Here is a 27,917-nt window from a genome sequence, read left to right on the forward strand (position 1 = left end):
AGCCGCTTTCCATCTGCAGCCCTGGGGACAGGCGGCGTTGCTAATCGTAGGGGATAAGCTGCTTACGGTGGCCCAGCTGGAGTGAGCTCACTGCTGGGGTTTGGGTGGTAAGGGGGGGGCAAAGCAGCGGGTTTGCCCCAGCGCCCTGAGGAGCAGGCACAAAGAGGCGGCTGTCCTGCCCCCGAGGTCCTGGCTAGGCCGAGCGGCATGTCCGGCGACGGCTGTCCGAGTGAGTAAGTGCCTGTGAGGAGAGGTTTGTGTCAGCACCCATGGAGACTGATGTGGACCCCGGTGGGATGCCCCCAGTGATGGGGCCTGTGCCTGCTCCAGGCCTGTGAGCAGCTCCCCCAGGCGCGGGTGGTGGGCGATGGGTCCCTGCTCCCTGATGCAGCTCCTGGGATGCTGGTTCCTGGCTGGCTGCGTGGGAAGGGCACTCCTGTGAGGCTGTTCCTCAGCTGCTGGAGCAGTAACTGCCCCCGGCAGCTTCAGGGAAGAGTACTTGTATGTGTCTTTTCATCTTAAAGTAAAAACGTGAGGCTCAAGGCTGAGCATGCATTAGAAATGATGGTTTGGTTTGTAAGAGCAAGCAGTGGGGTGATAGTCTTGTTTCTAAAGCATGTGTGGTGTGATGTGGGACCAGCCAGTGATCCCAGCTTGGACTGTGATCTTCAGGAATAGGAAAATTATCGTTGTCTGTGTGGTACTTACGTGTTTGTTATGTATTTGTCCTTGATATCATACCACTAAAGTGGTATTCACTTGAAAGAGCTTGAATTACTCTTCATGAATTATGCTATTTACTTTTGTTTATAACAACACCAGAAGTACATTGATCAGCTTAATTTTTGTTTACATAATTGGATTTACTTCATGTTTTAATGCATTAGTGTTTGCTGCACAATGTAAACTGTAAATAGTAAGCATGCGTTAAATGCTTTAGCTGGAAACATTAAAAACAACGTGAAATCCGTAGGTTGTGGATTTTTGCAGTTTGCAAAATACACAGCTTGCCTTGAATATCTCTTTTGGCCTCAGAGGAAATTTTGAAAAGCACTTCATAACAATCTTTTTGCCTTTTGAGTGAGATTAAATACTGCTTAAAAGTGGCTACGTTAAAATCCTGACTGGCAGTTATGGAAAGGCTTACAAACTGCTTTTTAAAGGATGCTATTTCTTTCAGGTCTCAATGAGACTGAAATTAGGAATGAGTCAGGTGAAGAACAACCACTAAAATAATCATGACAGTGTATTGGGTCTGGTACCTGGCAGAAAGAACTGGAAAAGTAATTGGGAAAAAAAAATGCGTTAGTTATTAAGAAAATAGATTGTCTAGGCTCCTGTGAGTAAAAGTCTGGTGCCAGGTTTCAGGTGCTCATGGAGCAAAACAGCACTGATAAGCATGATGCTGTCGTGTCCTTTCACCATTCAAAATCTTTTATAGTATTCCTTTGTGATGCATTGCTAGTTGTCTGGATATTCCTGGGATGCAAGGACAGCTTCTACAGATCACCAATCTGCTACATTTTGATGTTATACATTAGGGTAAGTGCCCTAAAGAAGGCATCGGTGCTTTTTCTGTTTGTTCTGTAGTTGCCAACTTCTGCTTGTCTTTAAAAAATAATGGAATCTTTCCATTCATGCTACGTTTGACATGAAAGGCAGTAACAGCAGTTCCCAGGGATAATTGCAACGTTGCATGACTATCTACTGTCACTTTAGCAATTGAGTGTACTCCCCGGTCTGTGGTATGTGAGGAGCACAGGCATGCTGTTTGCAACCAGGGATGACTCAGGCTCAGATGCTTTGGAAACAGACTCCAATTTGAAAGGAGACTTTCTGCTATTTGAGTACATTTGAAAAAGATGATGGGCATTTATTTTATAAGCGAATCTGTCTTTCTTTTCAAATTGCCTCTTTTTTAAGATGGCATAGGTGTGTCTTTCACAATGCCATTTTCATTCTTTAAATGAAAGATGGAAAAGAATGCTTAGAATGACAGAGTGATTGCTAACTTGTATTTAAAATTTGGGGGAATGAAAGTACAGTCCCCCTGAATTGCACTTACCCATTGGCAGCAACTTAAGGATCTGTGTTCTGCATGAGACTTGTATGTATAACCATCTGACTTAATGGCAAATTAGGCCTCCCGTCTATGTCCTGATTCTTCCATGTTAGGGGACACTATGGATTCTCTCTATATATTTAGAGAGAGTTTCATCCTGTAGTGTGAACAAGAAGAAACTGGTCTCTACATAGCCTTGAACCTTTGTGGGGCTGTAACATGATTTGTGAACAAATTTCCAGTTGTTACGCAGTTAAACAGTACCTTAAGTCCAGATATTGTTATTCCTACCAGCCTTGGAGAAAATGTGTGTGGAGGAGATCTGAACTTGATTTCTGATCAATGAAAGGCTGGTGAATTGGAGACAAGAGACTTACAACGAAAGTACCCAAAGCCTATGGCGAACTGTGGAAGATGTGATGAGAAATATGCATGCTCCTTTGTTTATATTTCTTCTTATTTTTCTTCAGAGCAAAGAAACATTCAGAAGAATGTGAACGTTGATCTGTATTTGGGTGCTAGAAGTCAAGTAGACATTTCTCATCGCTGGCCTGAGGCTGCTGCATTTGGCGTAACTCCCAGCCAGGCAGCAGGACAAGGCTGGGTTTGTACCACACCTCTGTCACCTGGGCAGAGCGAGCCCAGTCTGATACACACTAATACTCTCCTGCCCTTCTCAGCTGTTCCAGGACACCACCAGTCAGTTCTCCAGTTCCCGCTTCCAGCAGCAGAATAATCTCTGCTTCAGGCTGCAGCAGCACAGCTCTCAGTATGTGGCTCACAGGATTCCCCATCTTGCTTTGTCAGTGCAACACCATCAGAAAGCAAAGGCAGTTGGCACCTGCTCCGCACCTACTGCTCACCATCACTGTTCAGAAGGAAGGAATAAGAACGGTGACTACCCAGTAGAAAAACAGCAGCTTCGTCCTGTATCTTGTATCGATCCTGGGAACCCTTCACTGGTCAATAAACATTTGTCACTTCGTACTGTAGATTCCCCTCGTAGACACAAATTAGAGCTGTGTCCCTCTTCAAGGAGCTCAGGTGACAGTGTGAATGCTTGTCATAGTTCAGCCCTGACTTTGGGGGATCTCGGTCTACCTAATTTGGAGTCCCTTCAGACTCTCTTGCAGTTGTCACGGATTTCTGCTGGCTTGTACTGTTCGGTCTGGAGTCTGAAGCAAAAAATTGTTTTGATGGGAATACGGGGCTCCCTTCCTTTGGAGCCCAGCTCTCCTCCAGGCAGTGGCAGTTTGTGCTTTGCTCCTGATGATTCAGCTTCTAGTACCCTGAGCACAGGAGAGCAGCTAGCTGGAGCGAAAAACAGTGCTGCTCAGGCAAGGTTGAAATGGAGCATCCCATTTGCCAAAGGCTGGAGCCTTGATGCAGTGGCAAGGGACTTGAGTCATGCTGAACCTATCTCTGTCTCTCATGGATGTGGGTGTGTTGACTCCAGCATGTGGAGAACAAAACTTTCAGGTGACATCTGGCCAGAAAGACTGTCTGCTGAGGTGGGCTCTGGCAGGCTTGTGGATACAAAAGCACATTCCTCCAACAACTGCTCCCCTCACTTCAGATGCCAGTCCCAGGCAAAGTCAACTCCAGAAGAAACTGGTGGTCTTTGTGTTCATACAAAAATTCATTCTTCTGAAAAGGCTCTTAAAGAGACATCTGGTGGGGCATTCGCATGTCCTATACCTTGGAAAAAAGATCTTCCAGTCAGCCCGTATCCTGAGGGTCTGCAGGTGTCACTGGAAACGTGTTTTGAGGGAGCTCAGATGAATGTTGGTGTAGCCGTGTATGGGACTCCAAGGGAAGTGTGTTTAAGAGTCGCTTCTCCTTCTGGAGATCAAGAGTTTAGACCAATACAGCAGCTTAGTATTAGATCTGCAGAAGTCAACAATTGTGAACCTCCTGTTGAGTCCAGCAAAGTGTTAGAAGAGGTTTGTGACTCTACATCACAAGCAGCCAGGAGAATGACAGTGGTGGGCAACAGCCAGTCCAGCCCTTCCAGTATTCAGGTTGAAAAAGGCTTTGGTGAATATTCTGACATAGAATGTGGGAATGTGAGCAGAGAAGGAAGGAGAAACAAATGCTCCTACCAAAGCAGCTGGAGGAATTGGGAAGCTGATGCCAATCTTGACTGCTCTGAAGATCCTTTGGTGGAGAAGAATGTCCAAGAACCAGAGTACTGTGAAGAAGGGAACCAGGCACAGGAAATTGCCTCCAGAGAGGTGAGGGTGTGCTCACTGTGTAGCATCCCTGCTGACAGATACTGCTTTTTGCTAGAGGTGCAGAGCTGAAGCACAATGGTGTTGGGGATGCTTGTCCTATAGTTTTCTGGCACTGAATGGCCAGAATCTCCTCTGTGATGATCCGGCTCCATCCCAACATGTGCATCTTTCTCTTGCGTGCATCTTCCTAAACACCAGCTTGTTCACTTGGTTGATCTTGGGAATGTAGACACCTGTTTGTATTTCCAGGATCTACATGCAGATGGGAAGCATTAAGCTGGTTTTCACTCTGCATAGCTGCAGGGTCCTGAAATTCCAGTTCTGTTAATGTCTGAAGACAGTCTTCAACAGTGGGGTAGTGAAATGATCATGTGAGTTACTGTTTTCTGTTTATTTGCAGGTGTCAGAGAACAGCTGCTGGTCTTTGAAGGTGCATGAGCAAAGGTAAAAGATTGAATTTGTATGTGTGCTCTGGTAGTTAACGCGAGGAAAACTGGTGGAAAGTGGCTGAGGAACCACATCCTAGTTTTAGGATATAACCTACCTCATTCTGCCATTATTAGATCTGGAGCTACATCTACTTCTTTTCAAAGGTTTACTGTCTAGAATAGTGTGCTGTAAAAAATAATTTCTGTATCTTTTAAATTCTATCCCTTTGAATTTAACCTTGGTTGTTAGTGGCAATGAAAAAGCATTGGTACTGTATGTGTTACTTTTCAGTGCAGCAAATTCTAGCATGCTCACTGCAGAGTTAGTGAAGATTAAGAACTGTGCTTATCCATGAGATGGGATTCAAATTTGTGATCTGTGGATAAGACGTGTGTGAGATGGACACCTTAATTTGGTGTGAGGCTGCAGGTTCTTCACTCTTTAGAGTGATTTGAAATACTTGTTTTCAGCTTGATGGCTGAAGTCTGATTGCCACCTCCTAGCTGCATTTAATTTTTATGTCTGTTAACTGGAGATCACTTCTGTTTGTTTTTCTTTTTCCTCTCAAAGTTTCCAGCAGTTACATGACAGACTAATAGTAAGTAGGTATTTCCAAGCCTGGAGGGACCACATCCTCTGGAAGAGGGCTGCAGCCACACAGCTTTACAGGCGCCGACTGCTTCAGAAGGGCCTTGGGGCCTTTCAGTGGGCTGTGCACCTGAGGAGGATGCAGCTGGAGGTAGCCCAGCAGAGACATGCCTCGGCTCTGCTAGCTGCCAGCTTCCGCAAGGTGAGAATGGGCCAGTAGAAATAGTGCTATGAATTTTCTGTTCTCTGAAATGTTTTCTGAGGTCAGAGAAGACAGAAGTTGTATTTGGATAGGGAGGAGGAAGGAGTACCTGTGTGAAATTCAGTGGTGTGGTTTGCAGTTTGTTCTAACTGTGGTTTCTCCTTCAGTGGAATGAAGCTGTAGCGAAAAGGGGCAAGAAGCAAGCTCCACAGCCTGCGCCATATTCTTATACCCAAAGTTCATCAGTGGGTTGTTCTGGATTAGGAAGATTAGCAACTATGACAACCTCAGCTCAGCACCAGCTTACAGCAGCATACTTGAAGGAAGCTGAGCAGGCTTGTAGGTAAGCTGAGAGGATTCTCTTATGTTATCTCAGACAAGTGGAGATTTACAGACACAGCAAAATTTTTCTCAGATTGTGGAAAACTTGTTTCCAGGTCTGTGGATGTATTGCTGTGGATAACATTGCAACAGTTAGTAACTTAAAGCTCTTAAGAATGAAACAATCCTATTTCAGAACTTCTGGAACTTCTGTGCACTAGTGTTTCAGTCTGATTTGTCTGACAGAAATAGTCCCATACTGTTTCTTGAGTTCAGCTACCATCTGTTTATGGGATACAGGTGTAAATAGCATCACTTCATTCCAGTCTCAAAATCTCTAGCAGGACAGGGGATATGTCAAAAGAAAAGACCTTTTCTTCTGCCTGCTGATTCTGAAAGCAGGAGAGCGAGTCCAGACAGAAAGAGCTATCTAATGAGAAGTAAAGCTGTGGATTCTGTTCTGTGAGCATTTTTGATCAGAAGGATGTTAAAGCATGCTTATGACTTTCAGGGTGGAGAGTGAACTCTGGACGCAGCTTCATCGTAGGCAGGGAGATGAGTTCTGTTGGAGAGCTCAAGCAATCAGAGACATGAGACGTCTGGCTGGTAAGCACGTGTTCCGTAGCCTTGGAACAGTTTGAAGGAAATCACTCTTTTACTATATTTCTTGGCTAGTCCTTAGTTGTTGCTTTGACCTGACTCAGAACTTGATCCTGCAAATAGCTGGGCCAGTCTCTGGCGGTACAGGGTGGCTCACCTGCCCTGCCATACATCTTTTGCTTTGCTTCTTGTATGAGTCCAATTGCAGCAGATGCAGTTGCTCCAGCAGTGTGAGCTCTTTTCCCTTAAATGCCCTTTAAATGCCTCAGACAGGTGATGTTCAGCCTGGAGATGTTTGCTGTGTGACACTAACTAGTCTGAAGATCTTCTAAGTTATTTTTCTTCCTGTCAATCTCTTCCTGCCCTGTAACATAGCAGCTTTCAGACTGTGGTGCCTGCAGAAGGAGCTGCTGAGCAAAGAGGAAGCCAGGCTCCTGGAAGCACGTGCCCTGCTGGAAAAGAAGCGGCTACGAAACATTTTCCAGTTGTGGCGGTCCCAATGCTTAGAAATGAAAAAGATTTTACAACTGACAACTTGTATCCAAAGAAACTTAGTCTCCCGGTAAGTTGCTGGGGTGTATTTTTAATGTGGGAAGTATTCACTCTGAAACTCCAAGGAATGATGGAGCCAACCTAGACAGTGATGCATTGTTCCGTCTTAAAGCCATTGCATTCTTTTTGTTTTAGGAGTTAATAAATGTAGCAGTGTCTGTTGGTTGAAGACTATATCGGTTTAGTGGTAGCAGAAATTTGATTTAAGGGACCTGGAAGCCAAAGTCCTGAAGAAAATCAGTGGTTCAGCATTCTTTTTTTCTTTGGTCTTCTCAGGTGCTTCAGTGTGTGGAAGGAGACTGTTGAGCAGAAAGCACTTTACAGGTGCAACCTGGCCCATCTCAGAGTAGAATCACTGGGGAAATACTTCCAGCAGTGGGTTCAGATGCTGCAGATCAGAGAAAGCAATAAGCAGGTGATGGTGAACTTCTTCCTTCTGAGACGGAGGCAACATTATGGTGAGCACCTTTGGGCATGTGCATAACCTTAAGATTTGGAGGTGCCTAGGCTCATTCCTCCTCCACTTGTACAGTGGAGGAAAATAGCCTGGTAATAGAAGCTCAGATGGTGTTAACAAATACAATGGGCAGTGGATGGAGGGTTAGCTGTTCTGGATGTATCAGTGATACTATAGGCACATTGGTCTCTGTATCATAAACCCTGGAGGAAGCCTTAAACCTTGAAAGAAAGCTATTGGGGGCTGAGCTGGACTGTTTCTTATCAATGCCTGCTGACAAATGTTGTCTTTTGTTTATCTCTGTAACTGGTTCAGGACCAGCTGTAAGCTCAGTAGCTGATAAGACTGTGACAGAGAGGTATGACAGTCAGCCACGGTGGACGGCAGGGAGATGGTTTCCTGAGAAAACAGGCTACTCTCTCGATGACTTGTGCCTGAAGGTGAAACTGCAGAGAGCGTATCTGCTGTGGAAAGCAAGGCTTTACGAGCACCACAGAGCTGAGTGAGTGGTGAAGAGCCAGTTCCTGGAGCTCTGCCCTCTTTGGTAGCATCCATTTGACTACTAGTGCTTCTGGAAAAACCCCTTGTACTATCTGTCATGTCTGTACTAGTGTTCCCCTCTGGTATCTCTCTTCATTCACTTTACTGTCTCAGTGTCTTCTGTCTCAGTTCTTTCACTCAGGCTCTGGAGCAGTATAGACTCAGAAAAGCTCTGAAAGTATGGCATCAAAAGTTTCTCATGCTGAAGACAATTGAACCAAGTCCTAAGCACTCTCATGGGACTGTCTGTGAAGAACCTCTTGCCTTGCTGTTTTGTGAGGACCTCTCAACATCTTCTGGCTTCCACAGCAGCGCTCCAGCTACTCTCACTTCTCAAAGCTCACTGGAAAAGGTGAGGATGTCTTGATACAGGGCATCTCTGCCCCTACATTCAGACTGATCTGATATATTGTATTGTTGAAATTTTTCAAAATTTCTGCTTCAACATGGGACTGTTATTAAGAAACTGTGCTTAGTATTTAGGCCCGAAGAGCCCTCAGCCTGTGGGGCCCTGGAGTTTGTGTCATCAGAAATTGTAAAGTCACTTCTCTCTGCATGTTCCCTACTTCATCATTTAGTGATATGGGGAGCAGCTGAGCTAGTGTGGTTCTCTTGTGTATTTGTTCCTGTTTGTGGCTGCAATGTGGAAAGGGTGAGATTTTAAAAAAAGTCTTATCACTGTGAAAACTGGAAATGGGCATATGCACTGCCTCAGTGATGGTTTGCTGTGTTGTTTTGGGGTTAACCATTCCCAGAGTAGTACAGAAATAACTTTCCCATCAAGGATGTTTGCACTCCAGAGCTGCCCTTGCTAGCCTGCAGTTCCTTTGGAAGTATTCTGGATTGCTGAAAAGAGGATTAAATTATATGGTTAGAACTGTTAGCTGAGTGATTCCGTTGTAAGGACACATCTCATGGCATGTTCTTCTCTCCATGCATACAGGAATACAGCTTTAGTGACAGCAGCCAGCAGAGCTGCTCTTCCATTGTGACTGCTGAAGATGTGACACGTGTGCCATGTTACAGTTCTTTTCTGCAACTGCACCAGCGTCCAGAGCTGCCAGCTGAGCTCGATGGGGAGTTGTACTTGCAGGCCTCTTTCCCTTCACGAAGTAGTGGATCTAGGTGAGTTGGAGCCTGGTTCCTGGGGATGCTGTTGGAAGTGGCCCCTTGTTTGGTCTGGCAGAATTCCTTCCTTCTGGCTAGTCACTCATGTCATCTCACAGCAGCCTTCCAGATACTTTCTCTTCTTTCTCTACCTGTTCTGACTGATGCTTTTGTCTCACAGAGAAAACTGGTTTGTGGGAGGTCAGTTCCAGTCTTTGGCACTGCAGAATCCAGACAGTAATGTCCAGCCGCTCATCGGTAACTCTGCGTGGAAAGAGGTGAAGCTGAAAAACACACAACTGTTTTTTTGCATAGCCTGAATTAGCAAAGAGCCTTTGGGTTTCAGTATCAGCAGATGGAAGATATCACTGTTCTTCTCCTGTGTTCAGACAGAAGGCTTGGGGAATTGAGACGTTTCTCAGGGCAGCTCTTCCCTTCCACTTTCTAGTTGAATTGGAAGTTGGCCATATATCTAGAATTTAAAATGGATGTTAGGCCCTCATGTTTGGACGTACGTGTGGTGTGAGGGGGTTAGCAACAGGGAATTAAGTGTCAGCTTTCACAGAAGGCACAGCAGCAAGAATGGGCTGAGCTGCATGGAGTGACTGTGTCCAAGTAGGAGTTCAGGATCTCTTTGCTTTTCTGTGTTACAGGACTGCAATTCTGAGAGGGATGTGAAGAGCTGCTGGCACCAAGCAGAGAAATCCTGCGTGCAGAGGTACTTCATTGTCTGGTCATCTCTGAATCTGAGTTGTTCCTACAGTTACTCCAGTGACTTCTGTCTTTCTCAGAGTCTTTCTCAGGTGGCACCACTGGGCTGCGGAAAACCAGAAACAAAAAGCAGCAGCAGCCCTTAAACATCAAGTTCATTGCTGCCAGATGGCGTTCAGCCTGTGGAAGAAGAGACTGGTCCAGAAAGTGGAAGCTGACCAGAGATTCAGGTGTCACATCCAGCAGATGACTGCTGATGCTCTGTGGTGTTGGCATTCCTACTGTCAAAGTGAGTTACCCCATCCTACAGCAGCACTTCTCTCTGTATGAGAACACTGGGAATGGCTGGGATGGAGAAACGCCTGCTTCTGGCTGTAACTCTGCACTGCTCATCTGGAATGGCACACTAGTCCAGGGGCTAGGGAGCACCTTATTGCCCTGTTTTATGCTAGGGAACTGATTATCCTTGGGAGTCTGATTGGAGAAGGGGCAGATCTCACTTACCTGCACTACCAGAGGAACGATCAAGTAGTGCATTTTAGCAGCTAGGGAGTTAAATGCAGTTCCTGTGCTGCACTGTGAACTTGAACATGTTTCTTCAGATCCAACTGTCAGGCTTTGCTTCAGTGGGAGCAGGATGTATCTTTAGGGACTGCTTAACAGTCATGATCATGTCCCTCAAGGGATTCCAAGTACTTTAAATGTGTTAAATACTTATACTGTGCCGGGGAGGGAGCACTCACAATTTTTGATGTTAAACTGCCTTGTGGATGAGAGTGGAGTTGATCTGTGATACCTTGCTTGGAAGAGGAAATAAAAAATGAAGGAGGTCTGACACTGCTTCCTGAACAAAAACCAGCTCGGGGAAAGGTGAACTGAATAGTCTTTTCAGCTGCTAAAGAGAGAAGAAATCTTAGTATGGTCGAATTCGGTATTTGTAGCAGGTGTATTTTCTGCTCTTGTCTGGACTCTGTGATGGAGGGTGGGGGAAAGAAGTAGGACTCAGCTCAGCAAGCTCCTTTGTTTTCTCGCAGGGAATTGTGCTATGAGAGAGCTGCAGCAACGATGGGTTCAGCACAGCCACCAGAAGAAGAAGAGGTTGATCCTGCAGACGTGGTATTGCCAAACAAGGCAACTGAAAAATGCTGCTTTATTCTGGGAGCGTCTTCTCCTGCGCAGGTTTGTTTCCTGCCTTTGAAGCATTTCCAAGGGAATCTGTGAGTGAAAAGCAATTTATGCAGGAGTGGATCCTGTATATTTCGACCAGAGGTTGGGTTTGAAAGTACTGTTAACTTGTGCATGAGCGGAGCTTCTGTAATTAAAAAAAGAAACAAACAACAAAAAAAAGCAACAACTACAAAAAAAAGTAAAAACCTTAATGGCTGTGGTGTCTAGGTTTTATGCTCACCCTCACCCAATTGCATTTTCTTCTGCAAATCAGTCTGTGTGGGGGCACCCTAGCAGGAAGTGTGTTTCAGAGAAGTCCTTAATGTTGTTCCTTCCTGTGGAGTATGTCTCCATCGTTAATCTTCCTTCTGAGCTCTCCTTTGAGAGAGAGCTTCTAATTTCTCACCTGGACATCAGTAAATTAATCAGTTTACCAGTCAGCCTGGACATGGTACGGGCTGAGCCCCCCCTCTTCTGAGGGGTACATTTTTCATGCTAGGATAACCTGCAATAGATTATCTTCAGAGAAGCCTGCCAGGCAGAAGATATTTACACCTCTGCCCTATGGTGCAGTGGGGCAATTTGCATAATGAAGGCCCGAGTGGAATGAGGAACCAAAAGGACAAGCCAGGAGTTAAAAGCAGATTTGCTTCTGGGGTTGCACAAGGGGCCATTCTTGTATCAGCGTATAAGATATAGGAGAAATTATAGTAGGTGTGGATTTACAGTGCTGTTGATATGTTAATAGTAACTCCTTCTGTAGAATTTTTTTTTTCTTTCTAAAATTGAAGGGGGCATAAAATTGTCTGCATAAAGATGTATTTTTTCTAGCCATATATCCCATGTATGGCAGGTCCTTCTTTTGTTTCAGGCAAGAAAAAGATGAAAATCTGCATCTTCACAACAAGCTGCTAACTCAAATCCAGCCTTGCTTTACAGCAAGCAGATTTAACTGAGTCTGCTGTGATCTGTGCTGAAGGAGGTTTCGGCAGTTTTATTCTCATTCCATAAGAAAAAGCTTTCGTCTATAATGCATTATCTTAAAGATCAGCTGCTGGCACAGAAAAAGATCAGACTGACTTTTTTTTTTGACGGATCCACTAGGTGTAGTGGCAGGGCAGCCTGGGAAAAGCATTTGTTATGTCAGCAAAGGTAAAATGTTATAACATTGCATTCAGTTTGAAGGGGCGTTTGAAGAGCAGAAATGCTAAAATGACCAGAAGGAAGCAGTCATACTCTTGGGCTTCAAGGAATTAGAAGTACCAGCTCTGGGAAACTGAAGTAAAAGGAGGGGAATTTTTTAGCAGAAAGCAATTGTAGTCAAGGAGTCTGGGCTTATAGCTCCCAAGGACAAGGAACTGGAAGGTACATAACACAAAGAAAGATACATAAATGTTGATTGCAGATGGAGTAACAAGGAACAGCCCGTTTTCTTGTTGAATGCTCTTATGCTTGCTTTGATCACGTGTATGTGATACTACACAGTGGGTTGAAAAAGTAGAATTTGGTCCATAGTCTGTTCAGTGCTGTATCAGAAATGTGACTTTGAGTATCTGCCACTCTCCTGTGTTTGTATTATTTTCCAGGTGCCTAATCATCTGGGTCCAGGTCACTGCCTATAGACTGAGGCAGCATGAAGCCCTCTCTTTTTTCAAAAGAGTCAGAGAGCACCATCTCCTAATAGCAAGCTTTGCTGAGTGGAGGGTGAAATTCTTGACAGCTAAACAGCAGGTGCTGAGAGAGGAGAGAAACCACGAGTGGCAGGGACGCTCTCAGGCTAAAGCCTGTCACCGTTGGCGACTGGCCTCGAGGGGACGGCAAGCCTTTCGCCTAGGGTCTGTGGCTGCTGTGAAACAGGTAAGAGAGGAAGGGCCCTATGAGACAATTAAGAACGCCCTGTTCTCTTCTGAAGCCTATGGTGGGTTGTTAGGCCCTGAGATGCATTGACAGGGCTCATCAGAAAACCTGTTTGGACTTGTGACTGTGGTGACTGCTTAGTCTCTGCCTTGAAATTCTTTACAGACTGTGCACACAACTTCATAATCTGGTACTGATTGCAGCCACCATCTGGATCGCAGCATTAAAGAACGGGGACACTTTGACCAGAGAGACAAGTGCACTCCTTCCTCTCTGCTCAAAGATGAGACGGGATAATCACTGCCCCTGCAGAGCAGGCAGAGCTGTCAGAGGTGCATACGATTTCAAAAGGTTCACAGCCAGTAAACCACAAGGAGCTGGATTGATTTGGAAGGGCTGATTCAGTCCTGCTGGGATCTCATCTGTACAGTTTCTAGCCTGGGGTCTAGCACATTAAACTACCTGCAGGGTTATGAACATAAATGTACCTCTAAAGCTAGTTTGTGTGTCTGTGTTGTATGTGCACGTGTTCAGTCTTGGCTGCAGCTGTGTTAATTCTGTTTGCAGGCCTGCAACTACTGGACAAAAACAGCTGCTTTTTCCCAGTGCTCACGGCAATGCAGTACCCTGATAGGTGCAAGGAAGAGCAGGAAGATGTCTCTGTCTTGGTCCCTAAGTAAGCAGATGCTCCCTTTTCTCTTCCTTTCATGGGACCATATGGGGAGGGCGAGTGAGGAGGAAGGGCAGCAGTGTTTGCCAGCCAAATGACGGGGATTTCTCTGTGAAGTATGTTCTCAAGGCATTCAAATTTTGACTGTGAATTGCTTCTGGCTTTAGTGGCCAAAGGACTGATGGTTCATGACAGCTCTGATCTCTCTGTCTAGCTCCACTGTTAACTCTTGTGTGATCTCTTTTTTCCTTTGCTAGAAAGGAGAGGGTGCAGAGAAAAGGCTTCAGCACTAGCTTCCTTCTTTGGGCTTTTTCCCAGTGCTGTTCACCGTTGGCTGGTGATCTACAGAAACCAAACAAGAGCTGAAAGGCTGCTGCTCCCTCAGCTGCTAGAAAGACATGGCTTGGTAGGACCTATTCCTGCACATGCCGGGATCCAGGAGAATAAAGCAGAGGTGGACTCTGAGAAGCGGGATGAGAAGAGGCTTGGGTAAGCAGAGTGGAGGGCTCTGAGTTTCATCTTTGTGCTGCCTCCGGAGGAAGACTTGCCTCTGAACCCTGTTGGGCTGATAAAGATTGTTTTCCTCTCTTCTTTGCCTATAGGAGGAAGTATCTGAGGTGGTGGCATCGCACAGTGATGCTGCGCCGGTGCCAGCGTGGCAGGAGGCTGCGCTGTCTGGCAAGGGGGTGGCATCAATGGAAAGAAGCCAGCAGGGCGGTGATGCTGGCACAAGTGTTGGTGAGTGTCTGGTACTGCTCCGAGGGTGGCAATGATGGATGTTACTGGGCAAGCCTGCTTTGCTCGTAGCCTCACTTTGTCCCAGGAGGTGAGACCTGGGCATTTAACACGCAGTAGTGTGCATGAGAAATCCCTTTTTGTTTCTGTGGCTATTTTTACCGGATTTCTCTTTAAAAGCCCGCATGGCAAACTGGCGTACCCAGCTATTTAGTTGTGCTTTGCTCCATCTTACGGACAGGAGGCTGAGACAGGATTTGTACAGATTGTCTGCAGCCCGTGCAAAAAGTCCATAGCAAGTATTGCAGCCTGTGTTCCTGAGCATCCCTCTGGAGCCTGCAGCCTGCTGAGGGATGTCGTGTGGTCTCCCGTTCTGCTCAGGCCCCAGCCACCTGTGGAACAGACCCATGGTCTGTCTGGCTTCCTGGTCACGAACTCTGTGAGATGATGTGCTCTGACCTGCCCCTGGGACAAGGTGATGTGAGGCATGTGTAGCACATACATAGTCACTGAGGAGCTGCATGGTGTCTCTTAAAAGGGCACCATCCTTGCCCCAGGGTGCTGTAACTTAATTAGCCACAATATTTGCAGTAGATGGTAATTCAGCCAGAGCTTTGGTAGCAGCCAGCATTGTTCGTTGTTTGTTAGCAATGCAAAGTCATTCAAAAGAGTACTGGGAAAGCAACTGGAAGCAAGGTGGAACTAGATGGAAGTGAGGTGGTTTGTCTGCCAGAGTCCATCTAATCTGTATACTGCCTTTCTTCCTGGCAGGACCAGCAGCGGCTGATGGAAAAAGCCTGGAGGGCGTGGAGACGACGATACTTACAAAGCTGTGTGGTGCAGAACTTCTTGGAAGTAGAAGCCAGGAGCTTACTGTCCCAGGTAAGCACTTAGGACTGCTTCTGTTCTGACATAGTCCTCTGACACAAGGCACCTAACAGTTGCACTGTCTCAAGGGTTAAAAGGTTTAGCTCAGGACACCAAATGCAGTTTTGCAAACCTCTCTAAAGAGGGCTATTACTTATTCCTGCCTGGAAGGTGAAACAGAATGTAGGGATATTGTGTGGGCCCACATGCTTCTTCTCTTGCTCCTGTAAAGTGTCATGTCAGAAAATTAACCACGAACTGCCAGTTGCTTGAGGAATGTGAACCAAATCCTAGACACTCATGGCATCTTGTTGTGTGGGAAACAGCTTCCTCTTACTCTGTGGCTGGGTTTGTGCCTTTACCAAGCAACCAAAATGTGGAAGGTGACAGGCTCCGTGACTGACCAACAAGCACCCCAAAGGGACAACTGGTGTTCCCTGTATCTCTCTCCCTAGACAAAGCGCTTTTGTAAGGAGGAGTTGAATACATCAAGAGATGGGGCTTGTCCTTTACAAAGGGAAATAGCTTCCAGCTTTGTATGGGTTCATCTTTGGTTGTTAGTCGCAGCTTTGTGCCAGCAGTCAATTTCCCTGACATGTGCCCCTTCCCCAGTGTTATCAGATGTTAATCCACTAATCCGCTGCCTCTCAAGAGTCCACTCAGGGAAGAAACAGGCTCCACGTTGTTGCAGGAAGGCTGTGGTGACTTGCACCCAGGGTCAGGCAAATAACTATAAATTTGAGTGAGCAGGCCAAGCCCAAGATCTCAAATAGCCAGTTCCCTCCTTTGCTTCCCAAAGAGCCATGCAGGATTAAGTCTTCCTTTAACAAAATGAGCAAATACTGAAATGGAGGGCATTGTCCCATTGATTTGTACTCTCCACTTGCCTTGTTGGCTACAACTACACAAGGGGCACAGGGGAGGGCTCTCCTTGAATGGTGAGGCAGTTGGTATGGCCAGTGCTAGAGGAAAAGCTGTGTTCATGGATACTGTGAGGGTGGCTGCATTCCCTCATGGGTAACCTGAGTATTTGATTTGTCCACTCTATTTAAGGCCTTTGGAAGGTGGCGCCAGCTAACAGCATTCCAGCTCAAGGACAAAGGACACCGCTGAATGGTGGGGGCCTGTCTGCAGCTGCTCATTTCAGGAGCGGAGGATACAGCTGGCTGTCACAACAAAGAGCTGGTCCGTTGCAATCAAGAAAGCAGCACATGCTCTACTCACATAAAAACAGTGCTGCAGGCAAGAAGTGTGATAGCCAAAGGACAACCAAGAAGAGATGGTACCTAGTGAAAAGTCCTCTTTAAAGGACTGATACCGTACTTCCCTACAGCCACAAACTTAAACTTACTCCCTTTTGTTGTGAGATTACATCTCCTTCTCTTCTAGACCCTGATTTTGTTGGAGTTCTGATTAAAGGTCAAAAAACACCTTATAGGAGCTCCCTTTCATCTTTTTTTTTTGCTAGATGAAAGCCTAGTGTTGTGCATGGGAACAAGCAAGCACATTGGTCTTAGAGAGGTGAGCAGGAGCGTGCCTTTGGATTCTACAGGATGTAGCATTTGCAAAGTTTGGCCTGTCCTTTGTCAGTGTGAACATAGCCCTTTATTTTTAGATTTGGCTCTTCCTGTAGGTGGGGGAATTCTCCTATGGCCCCCACCCCCTCCCCAAGTCCATCAGCTCTTCATTAAGGTTTTCAGTGGGTGGCCAACCTCTTGACTGCTTCCTGCTGGTTCCTTTCTGTGCTGAATGGGCTAGGGATGAAGAAACCTGCTGGGAACAGCTGAGCACCAAAAGCTTTGCTGAGGCAAGACAGGCGTGTCTGACCCCACAACCTTGCCATTACTTGCTCCTGTGATTGATGCCCTGTAATTACCCTGGATATATGAGCCCAGTCTCAGACAGCTGTAATGAGAGGGTCTAAAGACTTTGGAAAAGGCTTTTCTTCCTTGCTTGTTTGAAAGAGATGCTTGCAGCTTGGCAGGGATCTTAAAATCCCACTGGGAACTGCCCCAGGGTCTTGTTTTTCCTAGCCCGTGGTAGCTTGGCAGGATTGTTAAGGGCACAGTGTAGCCCCCACAGCCTCTCATTTCAATGTTGTGAGGCCTAAGGCTACTAGAGTCATTAGGTCAAGAAAGATTAGGTTATTTTTCCCTACTGGTACTGGAGGACTACACCTCCCATGGCCTTGCAGAACTGAGCCAGAGGCTATAGCTGGTTGCTTTCACTGAATTTTAAGACTTAAGTTTTCTTGGCTCTACCAGAGCTTCGTCCATACTTTATTTAGGGCATGTGTTGAAAATGGAAGCAAAATAGGCCTAGGTCCAATTGTTTTAATAAAACTTTCCCTTGTGCCAGTGTAATTAGTTTGCAAACAACATTATTCTTTGGACTGCTTACAAGCATCTAATCTAGAACAAGAGACAGGCGTATTCATGTAGTTTATTGAAATAGTGTGATTCCTATTTGGTCTCATCCAGAAGTGAAATTCATATATTTCCTATTTAAAAAAAAAACAGGAACTATAGTAAGAGAGTTAAGTAGAAAAGTTGGAAAATTTGAACCGTCTTCTGGAGTGAGCACAAAAGAGAGATCATCAGTTATGATGCAATATATCTTCGGAGTGTAATATAAAAGCAGCTTGAGCTTCTTTGAAGGGTTGGTAACCACTGAAATATTTTCCTTGCATAGGCACTGCTGACAGGAGTGTTTCTGCCCCCAAGGCAGTGTATCTGGCATGAGAATGTTACCAGAATCCCACTAAGTTGTACCACATTGATGCACTAGAGTTCTCCTATGTTATAATCAACATAGCCATGATTAGCACCTTTCCATCCTGCAGAACTAGCCTTTAAGCTCAGTCTGGATCCTCACCTCAGAAGTTCAGAGGGTTCTGGCTGCTGTTCAGTAAGAGGAGGTCAGGGAATATTTGTGTTGGGGACAGAGGATGTAGTGTGGGTATATATCTGAGAGCTTGCCCGGCTCTGAGCAGAGCTGCTCATGGTGTTTAGGAGTGCATGGTCCACCATCCTAACAGGAGCTGCCTTTTGGCTCCCTACAGTCAGGGAATGGATGGAAAAAATAAGGGATTAGAAGAATTTTCACTGCTGAGTTGGAGAGTTCAAGAGCTCAAAAGTATCATCCACAACCTGCCAGAGGCAGTTCTCAAGAGGGAAGTCATTGTCCACGAGGTTGACCAAGTAATAGTTGTCATGGATGTACTGGATGATCATGCGAGAGGGTGACTCCTCTTCGTAGAGCTTGGCCCACTGCTCAATCCACAGAGCAAAGGCCTCATCCTGCCAAGGAAAGAGAGAGATGTTTGCAGGGGTGTCATGCACATTTTATTCTATCTCACTTGGGAAAAACTGCATCACACACGCCTGGCAAGCCTGGGGCTTGTTTCTTCTCAGTAAAAAGGGCAAGAGCTGAGCAAGGAGCATCCTGCTTTCCAGTCAGTGGGAGGTGCCCCAAGCACAACTGTTCAGAGCTGAATGAGGCACGCTTGCAGTAAAATGGCTCAATACTGCCCCTGTGCGTGTAAGAGGGGAGGGAGAGCTACTGCTCAGAGCTCTGGGGACTAGTACAGCAACAATGCACTCCCCAGCCCCCTCGGTACAGAGTTTCTCTGAAAAGCTCTCACTAGAGCAAAGCTCTGCATACCCTGAGGGAGCAGGAGGAATGATATCTAGACCACGGCAAGCTAATGTCACAACAGTCCTCAATTGCAATAAGTGTTATAGACTGAAAATAAACCAGACGCTCTGAATTTCCAGGGTATCACAGCAATGTATCTAGCAGCAGGAAGGACTCACCTTCCAGGAGAGGAAGCTTACAGGATCCACTACAGTGGGCTGGATGATCTCCCTGCCTGGGAAGATGCCCCAGGTGACAGCATTGGGTTGTAGATCAGGAGCATTGGTGATATTCTGGCCCTGCAAAGGAAAGAAAATCTTTGAAGCAGCTGCTGGAGGAAGGATTGAGTGAGTCAGCAAGTACATTTATCCTGTCCTTGTTAAGAGATCAGATGGCTGCTTCGGGTCACAGCTGACTTGTTTCACTTTCCCCTCCCTTCATGTTGCACTTTGTTCCTGGGGATGTCTGAATCTTTGCTATTTGCCTCTCTCCCAAGGTGGTGAAAGTATCCTGTAAACAGCAGCCTACCTACCTTGACATTGACAATGTGGTAGTTGACCCGCGACTCATATTTCTTCAGCACTTTGAGCAGTGCCGTGACGATCTCACTGGAGGTGAAGAACTCTAGGTAGGCCTGTGGGGATGTGGAAAGGAAAAGAGTAAGAGCCTTAACTCAAGGCAGAGCTGGGATACATACAGGCAACCAAAAGAATAGCTGCAGACTGTGCTGCTTAGAAACCAGGCAGCTTAAGACTTGCATGTCCATCTTCAGAAACATGCACTACAAAGGAGACTTGAGCAAAGGGTAAAGCAAATTAGTAAGAGAGATGGGAGGAAAAAAAATGGAGAACAGAGGTAACAGCCCAGGAACAGCCAGTTAAGGAAAGCTACAAGCTTCATGTTCTGCACCCATGTAAGCAGACAGGCTGGGATATGCTCCAGGCACTGTAACCGTAGCTGCTGGGCCTGGAAAGCAGCCTGTGCCAGAGCGCTTGGAAGAGGCCTGAGCTGGACTTCTGTTCTGTGTGGTCTGTCTGGCCAAGGCAACCCAGTCTAGCAGGAGCAGAAGTCTGGGGTCTCAGCTGGGCTCTCCAGCACACCCTCTCCTTTGTCCTGTCTCATCTATTGTCCAGTCCTCCCAGTGAGTTTATCCAATCGAATTCTGTACTTGCCCTATCTACTGCTGTTCTGTGCTTGGCTGCTCTCAACAACTGCTTCCCCTCCCCCCATTTCCTGGCTATTGTGTGAGATGATGGATTTCCCCTCACCTCAGGGGAATTTTTTTTTTTTGGAAACATAACTGCATTTACCATCTGCTTGTTTCATGGTTTCAGCAATTTGAATCCCTTTTGAACAGAGCTGCTTTGTTCCCTAGTATGGGCCACTTGCCTGACATTTACCTTGATGCCGGAGATTCCTATCACAGCCATTAGTAGCAAGGCTGTAGGGCCTGAAAATGCATGACAGTAGGAGGCAGACAAGGGAGATAAAGCTACCTGCAGGCCAGAGAAGTAACCTGGCAGCTGTCTGAACAGCACAGCAGTAGTGCTGTAGTAGAGGCAGTTGGTGGAGAACTCTGCCTTAGAGAAGGACAGATGGAAAAGTTAAATACCCTGTTAATACCATGAGAAGCTGGATGGTAGAGATACTACCTCATTGATTCCTATTATTTGAAAAACCTGAGTGCTTCTTGCATCACTGAATGGGATCAGCTGCAGTGGGCAGGCACTTATTTTTTATCTAAAATGTCATAGCTCTGCTTTGGAAAAGTAGTTACCACCAATTACTTGCTAAGAGTAAAAACAAGAAATTGTTTAAGTGAGAGAGAACCCCAGTTACGTAAGCTACAGAGTTGACATAATCTGTCTCAAATCACCAGAGGAGCTTTTCATTACCTCAGCAGGAAGGCATTAGAATAAGGAACCAGAAGTATTATCTGGGTGAAAGCCTAGGACCTCCCTACAAAACTGAAACCAAACCTAGCCCGGAATAGTGCAGTACCTTTTGGAAGACATAACCTCCGCTAGGCCCCCAGCCTACGATGGGGTCGGTGGATGGTTTTCCATTGATATTTGGCTGGGAGTTGATAGTCAGGATTCCTCGTCTGTTCACCTTCTCCAGCTGCTCCTTCAGAAGGTTGGTTTCAGTAGCAAGAGGGTCATCGTTCCAAGGCATACACGTAACCTACCATGAGGAGAGAGGATGGCTCGCAATGTGTGCAACAACCCCCTTTGTTTACCCGCTGGGCGCTGAAGGAACCCAGAAGAGAAGTGCCCTAGTGATCTTGAACACTTCTGCCTGAGGACAGAATTCCCATGTTTGTTTCAAGGGGCAGGGTATTTTCAACTTTAAGAATGATTTCCATAGTCTGTCAGTGCAGACCTGTCTGTCTTGTCCTACTGTAGCAGCTTCCCTTTTATGTTGAGCCCTAGCTCTGGCTCCTGGATTCCCTGCAGTAAGGGTATTCCCTTTAGCCACAATCTCAGCAAATCCTTTTAGATAGGAAAGTGCCAATTCTTGTTTAAAAGAACAATGCGATACCAGGAGCAAGAGGAAGTAAGCGCTGTTGTCTGTGCCACACTGACAGGCCCTTTCTGGACCATCACTCACCTTGTGTCCATTCTTGTTGGGCTCTCCGGTGATGTAACACGTGAAAACCTCAAAAACACTTTCCTCACCAGTCAGTTCTTCTCCCCACATCTTCAGGAGCTCCTCCCGGGGAGACTTGCTCTTCAGGTAGAAGAGATAATAGTCCTTCAGCTCCCCAAAGGCTGGAGAGGAGGAATTACCCCTGTAAGCAGAACAGATGAAAGATTAAGAGGCCACTAAAGAAGATGCACCAATTTGGCGATGGAGGAACGCAGCCAGCTACAGACCAGAAGCCTCAACATCTTGATGCCGTTCTCTTCACCTCATTCAAATCCAAGCAACTGGGGACTGCTTTGTTAAAGGAAACATCTCATCTGCCAGGCCCAAAGCATGCCCAGGACACCAGCTACAAGGACCAACTGTTCAGTACCGCACCTCTACCTCCCTGCCATCACAGGCTAACAGCTTACCATCGGCCGTTAGGGAAATCATCCCATTCTTGAGTTCGATAAATGTAGCTCTTTGGCCTGGAGGCCCAGAAGATTGGCCGAACATCTTCAACTCTTCTCTTGGGGTGAGCACTGACTGCCCAGGGCAGAGGTCTCCTGCACAGAAAAAATGGAAGTTAAGATCTGCTGCCTGTCCTGGAGAATTGGCCCGTGGAGAGAGCAAAGAACAGGGGATGAGAAGAATTCTATTTGTCAAAAAGTAGAACAAACCTCTTCTTGCTTTATGCAAGACCTTTTCTCACTCAGTTCCTTCACAGATGCTGGGTAGGTGTCTGTTAAATGCAGAACTAACACCTGAGATGGGATGAGGTAAGGGAAAAGCACTGTATGAAGCTATTTTTAACAAGTTAACCCTTTTCTTTTGCTTCCTCTTGCCTGTGGACTCAGAGAACCCATTCCCTATCTCAGTTGTAGAGCACTCTAGAAATCTGCAGTGGGAGCTTACAAAGCGCATAGCCTTTAAGAGGGCTATTGAGAGTCTTCAAAAAGAATGTTTCTTCTAAGTGGCAGAGTTTAGTTTTAAAGTTCCAGAACAGGCTACTTTAAAGCCACTTGATTAAAATTCTTCCCTCAGCTGCCTACTCTATTCTTCCAGCTTTTGTCAGAGACCTGCAGGAACCGTGAATTTCTAAATGCAGAAAGATACTTAAAAAAAACAGCAGAACAGAGATACAACCCATCCACTGCTTGTGCCTTCAACAGATGGAATGTGTAAGACGAACTGAAAGAAACCAGCATACTCAGCTCACCTGGGGTCTTCCTTCCAAAGGCCGAGGCGCTTAAGGACTTCAGTAGTAGCCACTTCCCGATTGAGGGTGTAAAAATGGAGCCCATGCACCATGCCACTGTCCAGCAGCTCCCGGCACATGGACACTGCCAGCTCTATCCCGTAGTTCCGGATAGCCGCATCGTTGTCCTTGATGGGTTCAATCACATCTTTGATTTCTTGAGGCACTTCCAGCTTGGAGAGCTTTACCAGCTGGCGCAGGGAGTGGTAACCCTAGATGAAGATACAGAGGATTTCAGTCTTTCCAGACCCTTTTCTGATGTCCCAGTAACACAGGTATTTCATCTCAATTGTGTAGCAGGAGACTTAAAATTGGGGGCTTCTGGATTTTGTACTCTCAGGCCTCATCCCTGAGATGGTAACACAGCCTAGTCATGTCAGTGGAGGTTATTTCTTCCCATTTCTTTACTCAGTGCCCGAGCCCAGCATGCTGACAATGACAACTAACAACTCAAGACTGGTAGACCATTGTCCTCTATATCCCTCTTTGCTATACGGGCACAGAAAACCTTTTAAGCTTATGCCTAAGAGTTGAATTTGGCGAACCACCTACAGACCTATCACATTTAGAACCCTCACTTCCCAGAAAGTTTTGAAGGGTATTTACAGACCTCTCTCAGGCCCTGACCCCAAAACACCTAACGTTCTTATTGCCTCCCCGAGCCAGAATTACTAGATTTCACCTGTATGGGGAAGATGCCAGGAATAATGGGACAGGTGATGCCAATGGCTTGACAGTCCTTCATGAACTTGAGAAAGGTTTCTGATCGGAAAAAAAGCTGTGTAATGATGAAGTCTGCCCCAGCAAGAACTTTCTCCTTGAGGCGCTTCAGGTCTGCCTCATAGCTCTCTGCTTCAGGATGACCCTTTGGGTAGCCTTTGGAGGAGGGGAAGAAAAAAAGAAAGCCAAACCCTGACGGTCAAGACAGTGCAGTAGAAATCAGAAAGTAGCCAATCGGATTGTGCTGTCATTTACAGTCCAGGTCCAGAGAAGGACTGCTGGGCTGATATCCCTCACACTCTGCAATGAAAGATACATACCTGCCACACAGATGTCAAAATAATCATCAAATTCATTGCGAATGTGCTTAACCAAGTCAACAGCATAGTTGAATCCATCTACTTCTTCCTCCCATTCCTCACCAGCAGGATCTGGAAAGAAAATAAACCCAGTTCCTCCAATTGTTATTTCTTCATTTTACCCAAGTTGAATGCAACAGCAACACAACCTCAGCACTACGCATTGTAAGTGCTCTAGGACAAAAGGATTCACCTCCACGCAATGCCATGATGTTCTTCAACCCCAGCCGCTTGGCCTTCTGCAGATGCCCTGTGATGTCATCCTTGGTCTGGTTGCAGCATGTCATGTGTAGGATGGTCTCCAGGCCACAGTAGTTGACTGCAGTGTTGGCAATAATCATGGAAGACGTTTCCTTGTCAGATCCTGGGTCCCCTGCAGGATGCCATGTCACATCAATGAAGAGTGGACCACCTGCTCCCATGCGGTCAAACCTGTGGATTTTAGAGGTGCGTTACCTTACCAGGTAGCAGACTCCCTTCTTTATGCCAGGGATATCTTGCTCACTGCTGGCATGCCATCAACAAGCAGAGAAAGCTTGGATGACAGCAGTAGGAGAGACAAAGAGAAGTGTTGAGCCAAGAGTATTTTCACATTGGCCACTTGCTAAGGATAGTCATCGTTTAACACTGTATGAGGAAGGGCTTAGAAACTCTTGAAGAAACAAGCTGAGTTGTCCCTGTAGAATAAACTTCCTCTCAGCATGCTCTGTTAGACTGATAAATCTGATAGACAACAATGCAAATCCATTCCTTTTGAGATGGAAGGCTATGCCAGAACCCTCTGTTCCCAGCTTTAACTCATACAGGCCACAAATATGGAAAGATGGACCAGATCTCTGTGGTGTTCCCAAGCGTGCCTAATGGAAGAGGCCCCCTACCTTGTTGCTCTCCTGCTCCAGCCCAGAACACAAGCTTCTGTTTAAAGTAGACCTGGCACCGGCACACAGCAGTAACAGAAAGAATTACAAAACTTCTTCTCCAGGTTGAGTATATGGTGGCTCCTGGGGCTTAGGCTCCAGGAGAACCTTTAGTTCTGGTGGAAACTATCACCTTTCATTTAGCATGTAGATGGGAACATCACTCTCAGACTGAACCTGTAGTCCTTAGTAATACAGAGGCATAAACCATAGCAGCTGGATGATTCTGAAAGCAATCTTTCCAGAGACTTGGGCACACTGCCCATAAAATAGTATTTTTCTGTTTTAAATAGGTACTTGTCTGCTCTGTTGTGGCCTAGTACTTTGCTTGAGCATGACAGTGGCCTTGCTCTGTCTTCAGAGCTTGTGAGAGGGAGAACAGTCTGGCACCCTCAATAACCCCGCTGTGACACTTAACTCTTCAGGGCCTCCAAGGAAGATAAGTTACCTGGTGTCCATTACCCTCCTCAGCAGGAAAGCACAGCCCCATTACCTGCTTCGTCACCTGAAAGGGGAGACAGAGCACGGGGCAGAGCCTGCCTCATTAGCTTTTTCCCAGCCCTCCACCAAAGACACTTCATCTGTCCCCTCTCCCACCCTGCAGCCCTCACCTGGAGATGAGATTGACCGCAGCATTGGCTGTGCGTGGAGGGAAGAACTCCAAGGAGAACCACCTGTCTCCAGAGTCCTGCCGGCGGCGCATCTTCTCCCGCAGTCGCTCATGACGCTCGGCATCGAGTACAGGGGTGGAGCAGCGTGAGCTGTCCTTGGAGCTCTCACTCCCGCTGCTGCTGCCGCCATCGGACTTGGAGCTGGAACTGGCACTGCAGGTATGCTGCGTCTCATTGACCATGGTGAGCTCTCTGGAGGAGGGGAACACAAGGAGCACGGTGGGTATAAGGCAGGATAGATCTCTGCTAGGAGAAGTTAGCGCTGGGGTGGGCAGTAGATGACAGCAGGTAAAAGGAAGCCTATGCCAAGCCCACCGTTAATCACCAATCAGCTTCTTTTGCTAGCCCTCCCTGTAAGCTGCAGTGGGGGTTCGGCTGAAAACACAAAATGAGAACGCAATCAATTTAGAGCATGCTGGAAGGAAATAAACATAGCAGTTGGCTTCACGCCACCCTGATGCACCTCTTCTGTACCTACTGGGTCAGATTTGGTTCTCAGAACAGTCAGGTCAACATCACTTTTGCCCTGGCTACAACCTAACAAGCCATGATGCCCACATGCATCAGCTGAGGTCGTCTTTGATCTTGTGGTCTTGGGCTGGACATGCCAGCAGACTTTTTCAGCTGCCCCTTGAACTGTATCCATCTTCACAAATTCCCATCTGTTTGCTCCCCCAAGGCAGTGTTTCTTTACAATGCAGAGATAAGGGCAAGTGCTAATGTGGCAGGTAGACAAGAATGCACAAACTATTCCTCTGTCAGGAAAAAAAAAAAGAATCCCGTCTGGAACAGGGTATCCCCACAAATTCTATCTTTTGTTTTGTCTTCATGGGCAGCCTGTTGCATTTCCAAGCTTTAGTCGCTCTCCACTAGACATATCTTTTCCACAGGCATTTGTCACCGCACACACTCAGCTATTTCCTTCACTAGGTACCCTGTTCACGTTCCTTTCCTCACTGATTGTGGCTGCTTGGAACAAGGTCCCATCCCTTTCTTCTCTGCCTTGTAAAACAATCAGGTGTGCTTGTCTGGCTTTACAGAAAGGAAAACAGCACTGCAAGTACAAGCGGGTCTAGGATGTCCAACTCCACTTATCTCCCTGGGCCACAACTGCTTGATATTTTCTCCCAGAAGTGTTTCACTCTATGCCTTGAAAATGAGATAGTGATTACATCTAATTAGAGAAGAGCTGCCATAAAGTTTGGATCCGCATTGTTTGCTTATCTAAGTCAAAGCTTAGAATTGTCACTGGGAAACAGCAGGCTGTCATTACATAACCTTGGAGCCTATTTTGGAGGAAATTGTTGCACAACCTAGTGCACAGTTTGTCCTTACAGAAACTGTGAGAGTTTGGGTCATCCGAGCAGACTTTGAACTCTTCTTCTACTGTTTACACTGAGCTGGCAATCAAGCAAAAACCCTGTGGGAGAAAGTCTACTTTTACCACCTGGGGACCTCTCCAGCTGGCAGGAGATAAGAGAAAGGAGAGCAGGGCTCCTGGTGCCAAGAGAAACCTGGAGTCTCGAATCTCGTGTACCAACACAGCAGGTCACAGTAAAACCAGCAGCTGTTGACAACTACACAAGCAACCTCTGGTACACAGTTAACAGCCTGCCATCCACATGGCACTAATCTGGGGAATTATCCCAAAGCACAGGGTGGTGATCAAACTAGCGGGTCAGAACCGTGTGCGGTCACCTCCCGCTACCTTATTTCTGAGGAACGTGCTACAACCCCTCAGGCAAAGCAAAGCAGGACTTTGGTTTTCCTACTTGAGATTTAACACCCAGCACGCAGGAAGGTTTGCTTATTAACGTCTCTACGCAGCGAGGCTTTCTCTTGAGGAAAACTCCTTATCTCGGTGGCAATCTAGAACCACACAGACAATAGAAAGACTGCTTAAGTTTTATCTACAAGCAGCGTTTGGAACAGCTTCCTTAGGCTTACACGCATCGCGGATCTGCTAGCAGAAACTTGCGGCTACTGTAAAGACAAAAAGCATCTTTCTAAGCAGCAAAAGCGGTCGCAGCATACATAAGACAGCGAAACACCAGCAGCTGGGGGGCAGCGCTCCCACTCCCCTGTGACCCCCACCTCTGCCACCCCACCGGGCTCGGGGCAGGGATCCGCGGACCAGCACGGCTACGCCCGCTGTGTTTACACGATCCCCGAGGCGCTGCTTTACCTCACCGCGGGGCATTTTCACAGCCCCCAGGCCGGAGCTGACCCCCAGAGGGCCGCACCCCGCTGAGCCGGGCGGCGCCACCCAGGGCAGCGCCTGCGGGGCCGCGCAGACACTTCGGGGGTGGCCCGCGCACGCAAACCCGCGGGGGTCCGAGGGACCGAGCCGCGCGTGGGGCAGCCCCAGAGCTGCTGAACCCGGCGGCACGGCCCCTACGGGGGCGGAACGAGCCGCCCACCCCCCCCCCCTTCCCCGGGGCCCCGCTCACCTCGCGGCGGGGCTGGGCGCTGCGCACCGCGCGCGGCCCCATCCCGCGGCGCTTTAAGCCGGGCCGGCGGCGGCGGTCACGTGGTGCCCGGCGCCTTCCCTTACCCAACATGGCGCCGCGGCTTCACCTCGCTCCCCTCCCTCCCCGCCTAACCTTACCGCGTCGCCCAACGTGCCGCC

The 27,917-nt window shown here is 47.1% G+C and overlaps 2 protein-coding genes across 6 annotated transcripts; one reads left to right on the plus strand and one right to left on the minus strand.

The window, feature by feature from the left end:
- Positions 1-2,504: 2,504 nt before the first annotated feature.
- On the plus strand, positions 2,505-17,604 carry C21H1orf167 (chromosome 21 C1orf167 homolog). The gene is made up of 20 exons (XM_040533872.1): positions 2,505-4,296; positions 4,697-4,740; positions 5,296-5,515; positions 5,683-5,858; positions 6,348-6,442; positions 6,815-6,998; positions 7,265-7,446; positions 7,761-7,947; positions 8,115-8,337; positions 8,929-9,110; positions 9,274-9,370; positions 9,746-9,810; positions 9,884-10,092; positions 10,838-10,982; positions 12,557-12,827; positions 13,395-13,503; positions 13,755-13,986; positions 14,100-14,235; positions 15,004-15,114; positions 16,153-17,604. The coding sequence occupies exons 1-20, from the start codon at positions 3,259-3,261 to the stop codon at positions 16,210-16,212; spliced, it is 3,966 nt and encodes a 1,321-aa protein (XP_040389806.1). The 5' UTR covers positions 2,505-3,258; the 3' UTR covers positions 16,213-17,604.
- On the minus strand, positions 17,529-27,885 carry MTHFR (methylenetetrahydrofolate reductase). 5 transcript variants are annotated; one of them, XM_040533873.1, is made up of 12 exons: positions 27,739-27,885; positions 25,229-25,480; positions 23,894-24,132; positions 23,662-23,772; positions 23,304-23,497; positions 22,583-22,833; positions 21,795-21,929; positions 21,346-21,526; positions 20,737-20,919; positions 19,268-19,369; positions 18,915-19,034; positions 17,529-18,398 (listed from the first exon to the last, which is right to left on the minus strand). In XM_040533873.1, exons 2-12 carry the CDS (start codon positions 25,468-25,470, stop codon positions 18,201-18,203), a joined length of 1,956 nt encoding a protein of 651 aa, XP_040389807.1. In that variant the 5' UTR covers positions 25,471-25,480; positions 27,739-27,885; the 3' UTR covers positions 17,529-18,200. The 5 variants fall into 5 exon arrangements, with proteins under 5 accessions (XP_040389807.1, XP_040389810.1, XP_040389808.1 ...); XM_040533876.1 differs by having other exon boundaries at positions 25,066-25,480; positions 27,739-27,829; XM_040533874.1 differs by lacking the exon at positions 27,739-27,885 and adding an exon at positions 27,474-27,689.
- Between the last annotated feature and the right edge of the window lie 32 nt (positions 27,886-27,917).

The sequence above is a fragment of the Cygnus olor genome, chromosome 21 (assembly GCF_009769625.2).
Source record: "Cygnus olor isolate bCygOlo1 chromosome 21, bCygOlo1.pri.v2, whole genome shotgun sequence".
Taxonomy (NCBI): Eukaryota; Metazoa; Chordata; class Aves; order Anseriformes; family Anatidae; genus Cygnus; species Cygnus olor.